Source organism: Propithecus coquereli, unplaced genomic scaffold, assembly GCF_000956105.1.
Source record: "Propithecus coquereli isolate 6110/MARCELLA unplaced genomic scaffold, Pcoq_1.0 Scaffold10, whole genome shotgun sequence".
NCBI lineage: Eukaryota > Metazoa > Chordata > Mammalia > Primates > Indriidae > Propithecus > Propithecus coquereli.
Window position 1 is genome coordinate 19,798,345 of NW_012133858.1, and position 9,567 is coordinate 19,807,911.

General features: G+C 35.2%; 1 protein-coding gene across 1 annotated transcript in view; it reads right to left on the bottom strand.

The window, feature by feature from the left end:
- YEATS2 (YEATS domain containing 2) overlaps positions 1-9,314 on the bottom strand; it is an 82,167-nt gene extending 72,853 nt beyond the window's left edge. Inside the window, exons 1-4 of the mRNA XM_012640055.1 lie at positions 9,201-9,314; positions 6,114-6,211; positions 5,506-5,598; positions 387-632 (exon numbers count right to left, since the gene is read on the bottom strand). Coding sequence (XP_012495509.1) covers positions 387-632; positions 5,506-5,598; positions 6,114-6,211; positions 9,201-9,300 — 537 coding nt within the window. The 5' untranslated portion in view covers positions 9,301-9,314. The remainder of the gene's footprint in view (positions 1-386; positions 633-5,505; positions 5,599-6,113; positions 6,212-9,200) is intronic.
- Between the last annotated feature and the right edge of the window lie 253 nt (positions 9,315-9,567).

The following is a 9,567-nucleotide window of genomic DNA, read 5'->3' on the forward strand; positions in this document are numbered from 1 at the left end:
ATTATACTAATATAAAGTCTCACAAAGGAAACTGAAGAGCCGTAACACTTGAAAGAATAAATATGACAAAGTAGAAACACCTTGCGCAAGATCACAGAATTGCCAACTGCTAAAGGTTTCTTTCATATCTACGTGAATGGTATCCAGGAGCTGTGCTGCACATAGCCCTAAACTCTAAAATTAGAAACACCTGGGTTTAATTCTCAGTTCTGATACGTTTGAGCAAATATAATGTTAACCATATCAAGATTCATTTTCCCCCTTCTAAAAGGAAAACAATCTATTTCCTAGAGTCCCTGCCAAAGTTAAATGAGATAATATGTGCATTATTAGTTCCTGTCTCCTTTAACACTCCTCAGGCCTACCACCAATCCATCCAACTATACCATTCCAGTATTTCGGCTTGGTCTCTGCTCCGTGTTGTTTAAGAGTCTTTCTTCTATATCCATATTGCTGTTATTATCTTTGTCAGATAAGAAGTCATTGTGTTGAGATAAAGAATCACTTTCTGAATGGTTGGCTGATGGTGTTTCTGATCTCTGATTGGCAGGAGATGATGACCTAGACGGTGATTCCAAAAATTTCTTGATAGCAGGATGATTAAAAACCATTGTATCACATGTCTTTGATCCCTACAAAAAATGAAAGCAAACAAACTTTTAATCAAATCCATCAAAAGTGGGCAAAAACCTGATCTCTCCAAAACCCTTATCTGTTACAGGATCACGCTTAAAATCCTTCGAAATCTCCTGACGCCCATAAAATGGAATCCAAACTCTTTAACATGGTCTGGACAAACGAAACAAAAATTAGAGTGATAAATAATTATGTAAAGTTTCTAACACTAAAAGCTAAAGATGTGGGATCTTCTGAGGATAAATGAGAAATAAAGATAAATATACAGTAACATATGGAAAATAAGATTTGACTCAAAAAAATAAGTCTCACATCACTTTACACCAACGCATCAACTGCTCTAAATAAGTTTCCTAAAAGAAACACAAAAATGAAGGAAATGTATTAGGTTATTAAACATGAAATGTTCAATTTCCTTAACTACAAAATTTGACAGTTGATATCTCTGACATTTTACTTTGACACTTCTTGTTTTATGTTTATTGTAAAGGTACATCCTCAGTCTTTCAAACTCACATTTTTGGCTTGTGATTATCTTTCACATTTTTTAGAGCAATTTTTGTGAAACCATGGATAAGTAAAAAATTCATGTTATTTTCAAATGAGTTCCATTGTGGAACCAATGCAGTACAGACAGCTAAAAATATCAAGGAAGTGTTTGGGAAGGATGTGGCTAATGAATGCACAGTACATCAATGGTTTGAGAAGTTCTGTTCCGGTGATTTTCTTCTTGAAAATGAGCCATGTGGGCAACGTGAGCCCAAGGTGGATAATAATGAGCTGAAAGCTGTAGTGGAAGCAAATCCATCACAACCTAGGTGTGAATTAGCAGCAAGATTTGACATTACTATTCCAACAATATTGGACCATCTGAAACAAAATGGCAAGGTAAAGAAGCTGGACTAGCCAGGCGTGGTGGCTCATGCCTGTAATGCTAGCACTCTGGGAGGCTGACGTGGGAAGATTGCTTGAGCTCAGGAGTTCGAGACCAGCCTGAGCAAGAGTGAGATCCCATCTCTACTAAAAAAATAGAAAAAAAATTAGCCGAGCAACTAAAGGTAGAAAAAATTAGCCAGGTGTGGTGGTGCGTGCCTGTAGTCCCAGCTACTGGCGAGGCTGAGGCAGAAGGATCGCTTGAGCCCAGGAGTTTGTGGTTGCTGTGAGCTAGGATGATGCCAGGGCACTCTAGCCCAGGCAACAGAGTGTGACTCTGTCTCAAAAAAAAGAAAGAAAGAAGCTGGATACATGGGTTCCTACATGAATTACATGAGTGTCGGAAGGGAAATCATCTGGAAGCTTGCCTTTCTTTGCTGTCACGACATAAAGACAAACCATTTCTACACCATATTGTTATGTGTGATGAAAAATGGATTCTTTTTGATAATCGCAAGTATTTGGCACAATCGTTAGATAAAGATGAAGTGCCAAAACACAGTCCAAAACTAAATATTCATCAAAAAAAGCTAATGGTGGTCTAGCGCTGGTTTTATCCACTACAGCTTCATGAAACCTGGTCAATGTATTACAGCAGATGTCTACTGCAACCAAATGATGAGGATGCTTGTGATTAAGCAGCCGAGACTAGTCAACAGAGACAGGCCAATCCTCTTGCAAGATAACGCTTGACCACAAGTCACACTAACAACGCTGCTCAAACCATAGAGGCTGGACTTGGGAAACTCTGTTATCCACCGTATTCACCAGACCTTATGCCAACTGACTACCACTTCTTTCAGGTGGTGGACCACTGAAAGGTCCACTTCTTGCAAGGAAAAATATTGAATTGTCAACAAGTTGCTGAAAATGCCTTTTGTGATTTCATTGCCACTTCCTCTCCAGGCTTCTTCATACTGGCATAAACAAGGTATCGTTAAGATGGCAAAACTGTGTCAATAGTTTAGGCATATAGTTTAATTAATTGTACTGATTCCTGTTTGAGATAAAACAAACTAAACTTTCCATTAAAAATTGGACATTTCATATTTAATGACCTAATATATTTGAAATGGCCCTCACATAGGAGTAAAAGTAATATAGATTGCCTTAAAATAATTAATGCTGTTGTACAAAGTTTGCCCTCAGTCCAGTACAGAAGCCTAGGGTATTTTTCTGTATCTTAGTTACTTGCATACAAAATACAGTATATTCTATTATAATGTGATACACTGTAGTTATGTTCTTAGGAAGCCTAGCTTTTAAAAATGTGCTATTAAAATAATTGTTTTAGTAAGAAAAAAGGAGCCAAAGCCTAGTGTTTCAGAGTCGAAGCAACAAAATCATTGAATTTCAAAAACAATGGTTTTTCAGAGCTATGAATGTGTTTTGCTACTGCAAACTAACAATAAGTAAATGCCTGATCATAACAGACAAAAGCATAACTAAATATCCTTGAATAAATCCTAATCAGAACAAAACTGGATAAAATCAGTGTATTTCTAGACCACCAAATAACAGAGATCAGAACTGCTAACATAAAGCAACAAAACATTAAATGAATAACCAGCTTTTCAAACAGAGTAGCTACCTCAGAGTGGCTACATCATGCAGATGCTAACTCCTGATGTCCTTCTGTTGAACTTCATAGTGAGTCATGCAACAGATGACACTGGAATCTGTCCTGAGTTGAAAAATGTCTCCCCAAAATTCATGTCCACCCAGATTCTGTGAATGTGACTTTATTCAGAAATAGGGTCTTTGCAGATGTAACCATGGCTGGTAGCCTTTTAAGAGGGAAACGTGGACAGAGAGATACAGAGAAGACACACCACAGAGAGAAATGGTCCATGGGAAGACAGAGGCAGAAATCAGAGTGATGCAGCTGCAAGCCAACGACTGGCAGCAACCACTGGTAGCTAGGAAGAAGCAAGGAGAGATTCTTCCCTAGAGCCTTCAGAGGGAGCACTGCCTGCTGAGGCCTTCATTTTGGACTTCTAGCCTCCAGAATCGTGAGATAAAAAAATCTCTCTTGTTTTACATCACCAAGCTTGCAGTAATTTGTTATGGTAGCCTTAGAAAACTAATATAGATTATTCTAATGTGTACTGTGAAAACTCCTGCAACTAAAGAAATACCTGTCTACTATTTAAGATTAAATTCAAATAACGCTCTAGTTTTTACTAGGACAACATCAGTGTAGCACCAATGCCAGGTACCCTAAAGCTCCACAGGATAATACAAAAGCCTAAATATGACAATTACCTCTTATTATCACCCTCCAGCCTTTCCCTGGTTCCCACTGAGCCAGTATTGTCAAAGAGGAAATTTAGCTGACACTAATTCTAAATTGAAAAAAAATTAGGAAAAAGAAATTAAAAAGAGAAAGAACAAACAAAAGCTATATTCTGAAAATGTTAAACAGGAAGAAATATTTCTATTTCAGTTTAGTCCTATCCCCTATGCTAGAATTTGGACAGACTACTAGGATAAAGGAGCCAGATATTTTTCATTTGCTTGTCAAAAACAAAATCAGGAAAAAACTTGCCTTTATAACTGGAATGATCTAGTGGTAATCACATTAACCAAGTGGTCAAACTTAGTATCCCTAACAGAACAGCCTAATACTATGTGCCTACTTAATGTGGTAAAACATCAAGTATACAGCATCACCTATGAAGTATTCTTGCCAGAAATATTTAACCTGAAATCTAAGCAAGCCTTTAGACTTGACTTCCAGTTTACAGGAAAATAGAGAAGATGGAGTAACCCAAGGAAAAAAATAAACCCAAAATGTGGGACATTCTGTAAGATAAATGGCCTGGTCTCTTCAAAAAGTCAGTACCATGGAGGAAAAAGGGTAAGAAGACTGACTGTTGTGGATTTAAAAGAAACTAGAAATACAAAACAACCAAACACAATCCATAAACCTTAACTGGATCCTGGTTTGGAAAAAACAGCTTTAAAAGATTCGGGGGACAACTGGGGAAATGTGAGTATGGACTGGTTCACTTTCTGAGGTACTATGATGATAAAGAAAAATTTCCTTTAAGAAATACACGCTTAAGTGTCTAGGGGTGAAGTGGCATGATGCCTGGAACTTACTTTCAACTATTTTAGAGAAAAATAAAACAGATAAAGCAAATATGGCAAAATGCTAAAACTGTCAACTCTAAGTGGTGCACAAATAGGTGCTTATTTCACCTTTTTTCTGTATATCCGAAATATTCCATTAAAAGTAGTTGGGGAGCTGGGCATGATGGTGCGCACCTAAAGTCCCAGCTACTCAGAAGGCTGAGAATGGCTTGAGCCCAGGAGTTCAAGGCTGTAGTGCACGATGAACGTGCTTGTGAATAACCAATGCACTCCAGTCTGAACACCACGGCAAGACCCCATCTCTTTTGAAAAAAAAAAAAAAAAAGGTAGAGGGAGAAATCAGGCTTATGGAATAGGGCAAATCTCAAACTAAAAACTGCTATTTATTTGAATAAAAGGCTAGGAAAAACTGAACCAATCTATAACTTACTCCAAAACAGGCCACAATCAAATGACAAACTAGGGCAAGTTGCAATGAGGTCTCATTCATTTTTGCATCTGCAAAGCCTAGCACAATGCTAACAATCAGTAGAAGGATTAAGTAAAAACAAAAAAGTGTTCCTTAGGATTACAGACAATGCAGAGAGGTATGACTGAAGGACTATGGTTGAACACAATAATAAGTTTATGTAAAGTCCCAGGAAAGTAGGCTAGGCTTCTTGAATTCTGAAGGTCAAGATAAATGTTTCCTGAATGGTTCTGAGTATTATGGGGGGAAAAAAAAAAAATTAAAATAAAAAAGATAAATGTTTCCAAGTCAGGGATTCCACGCTGACATAACTTTCCCTCACACAACAAATATGGGTGGCTGCAAAATGACTGAATATGAGGAATACTTACCTCAGAAACTTTTAGAAGACCTGCAGAAGCATAGTAGTTTGCTACAATGCAGGCACGAAGTTTATCCATCATCCTTCTTGCTTCAATCAGTCGCTAAAAACAAATATTAACTCATTACTTTAAAAAAATGGCAATTATAAAAGAGATGTACAAACAAATCACAAAATAAGAAATGCAAATGACCAAAAAAAAAAAAAAAAAGAGCTCAACTTCTCTAATAATTAAAGAAAATAAGAGTGACATTTACCATCTAGCAGAATGACAAAGATGTAAAATGGTAAAAAAAACTGTTGCAAGGGTATGTAAGTAAATATATTACTATGTATATTTATGTGCACATTCATTGAGAAATATCCACAAAGATATTAAGCACATGAGCAAAGAAGATTGTATTTTAAAATGAAATTTCAGATAATATTTTTTATCCTTTCTGCAATTTCATTTCTTAAAAAATAGGTTTTTTTCCCCTCAAACAAGAAAACTATTTTTCAAAGAACAACAAAAGGGAAAAAGCAAACAACTTTATCTCAAGAGACTTTTTTTAATTCATTATATATAGATTTTTTTCCCAATACCTCTGGTGTTTTTTCAATTTATCATCATTATACCTGGTCGATGACTTCAATTTCATGTTCTTTATTCTTCATTTCAAGAGCAAATTGTTCCTTGATAATAGTCTCAATCTTCTGCACAGCAGCATCTCGAGCTGTACAAAGAATATAAAATACATTTGAGTCCTAATTAATTAATCATTGTCTGTCTTAAGTCAGCAAGCAAAAGAAACCCAAGAAATGTTAATATCAACTCTAAAGTGGAGAAACCTAGTGGACATCACCTTAACCAAGTGATGAAAAATTAAAATCACTAATATTGGGGTAAACTGACTTTGTGTGCTTTCTGATATACTGCACTAAAAAGACTACGATATCATTCTGTGGTTTTCCTGACAAAAATGCTGAATCTACTCACAAGGAAATATCAGACAAACCCAAATTGAAGGATGTTCTACAATATAACTGGCCTGTACTATTCAAATAAAAAAGTCAAGAAAGACAAGGAAAGGTTGAGGAGAATGAAAGATAGTACAGAGACAGGACAATAAAATGCCCTGTGTGCCCTGGATTAAATCCTGGGGGTGGGAGGTGGATACAATACTGATAATACCGGGACACTGATAAAATGAATATGGACCAAATATTAGGCAACATAATGTATTAATAGCAATGTTAAAATTTTCTGTTTCTGATAATTGTGGTGTGGTTATATGAGAGAATGCCCTTAAGAGATATAAAGAAGTATTTACAGGTGTCCAGTTTATTCTCCAACAGTTTAGAAAGAAAAATATTAATCATGTGCTTATCTATCTGCATGCGCGCATGTGTCCAGGGAAGGGAAAGTATGATAAATCAAATGTGGCAAACTGTAAACAATTGGTAAGTTAATCTGGACAAGACATGGGTGCTTCTTGCAATTTTTCTGTGTTTGAAATTATACCAAAATAAAATTACCAAAAAAGAAAAACGAAACCCATGAAGATTCTGAGAGAAATAGTTGGTGACCTATGAAAAACCACAGCCCTAAAGAGAAAGAAAGTAAAGAGTTACGTGGAGGAAGAGGTAGTCTGTGACATTAGAGCAGTTCATAAAACTTCCTTTGCAGAGAAGGGTCTAGCAAGCAATTCAGCAGTTTCTGATCACAACTACCCAAAGGAATGAGCACAGAGAGAATTGGAAGGAAAGAAAATGCCTCTGAAGGTGACATAATTCAGATGGTAACTAATCAAAACAATATGCAACTCAAAGTTAAAAATATCAAAATACATAATGTGGCTTGATACAAAACAAAGAGGAGCCAAATGACTGCTTGAAAACAAACCTGACATTCTGCAAAAATGATCCTGTGTTTGTAATATGAAAATATCAGGACCCATGCTTTGGAGTACATGAAAAATTACAGAGAATATTTTGACCCTTTGACAATTCTGTATCATTTTCTCCCCATTAAACATGCCATTAGATTGGCATTTTGAAATTAGTAATGGTATAAGCATTCTGTGGATATGTCTGCACAGAGGCAAATGACTGATACATTTCTCATATTTGAGGAAAAGAGTGTTTTCCAGTTTTAGGATATACACATACACACAAACACAAACATACATACATGCGTATGTATCATAGGTATATATAAACCTTGTATATATAAACCAGCAGATACTTTTAGTAGATGCTGAGAGTCAGACACTATGATCACTGATGACTGTGTTTTATCATAAACTGAGGAAGAAACACTTCTAAATTATCCCTCAGGGAACAAGGAAAAACAAGACAAGATACAGATAAGACAAAATAATATAAGCAAAGGGAAGCATCCACCAAATCTACTTAGAGAAAAATTTTGGAAAAAAAAAAGTTTAGGATTAGGTGGACTATGGACACCGAGTAGAAAAAAAACAAACTATCACTCAGTAACAAACACAAAATTACCCCTGCTTGAAGGAGGGTATTTGGGAACTTACATTCGATTTAAACTGAAGTTACAACTTGCTAAAACAATCACTTTTCCCTATTCTTGTTTTTATTAAAAAAAAAGTTATGCCATGTGAAGCTTTTGAATAACAGATTTAAGTTGCGTGATACTTTCACATTTATTTGGCTTGTTATTGAAAGGAAATGGTTTTGCCTCATAAATAAAATTACAACTGAATGGGGGAGGGAGCTGCAGTGAAATAGTTTCATTATTTGGGATTGGATTTGATCATTTTCCCTTCACAAAGACTTTTTGGAAGTATATATGACTTGCTTGCACTTGCAGAGATAAGAATTTTCTTTACCACTTACATTCTAGGGATCCTAATCTTTGTGAAAATGCAACACTTTAGCTATGACTTGGATGCCTTCTTTACCCTACTAAAAGGATTAACTTATGTAGATTATTTAAATAAATATTAATGAAGTTCAGCAATGATTTGTTTTAAAAGCATAAATTTAGCAATTTTTTGAGAAAACTTAAGACATTCTGGGTAGACACACAGTTAATTTGCTCTTCAGCTAATTATATAATATTGGGCAAGTAATTTAATGCCTCTGAACTTTAATCTACCCAGTAGAAGCTAAGCGCAGTGTTGAACTAGATGTTTCCCAAATTTCCATCATTCATATACCACCTTCAAGATATATACCACATCTGAGAACCACGTGAAACATTTTACCAACACAATTAAATATTTTAAAATAATTTTAGCTTTATCCTAAGCAATAGTAGCCATGAAACTATAAGTTTGAAGGGATCACTCTTTTTTCAATGCAAATTAAAATAGCATATAACTATTAAAATAAAAAAATCCACGTATCACCTATAATCATCTCATATGATAATGCCACATTGTACTATACCTATCAGAGACTTTAGGATTATACTTAACATAAATGATAGCTAAAACTTGTAGCCTATCTCATTATTGACACTTTCACTGTCTACTTGATCATGTTCCTGCCAGATCTTCTGCCTTTTATTGCCACACATGGTATATTACTATTAATATTAAATGAAGCACTTAGCTAATCCCTCTCACAAACCCCTTCGAATTATACACAACAGTAAAAATTCGTTTCATTTTAGTTCCTATAAATCTTATAGGGGAGGCATATGTCAACAAAGAAAGAAACAGTTTTCTAAGGCAGGTCAATTTCTACCTGAATTCTCAATTGCTTTATGCCGCTTATTTGGAAGGGCCACAGACACATCTTCATAATCAGGGTCAGTTTCTTTGATTGTTCGTTTGATTCCAGACATGATGAAATCCAGTTCTTCACTATGAAGCAATAAATTAATTAATTAATAACATTTCCTGATACTAGTACTTTTAAATACATGTGTATACACATACAAATATAATAAATATTTAATGAATATTACATAATACTGGTACTTACAAGTCTGTGCCTATAAGTATGTACATATCCCTTCACATACAAATATAATAAATATTTAATGAATATTACATAATACTGGTACTTACAAGTCTGTGCCTATAAGTATGTACATATATCCCTTTTAAAG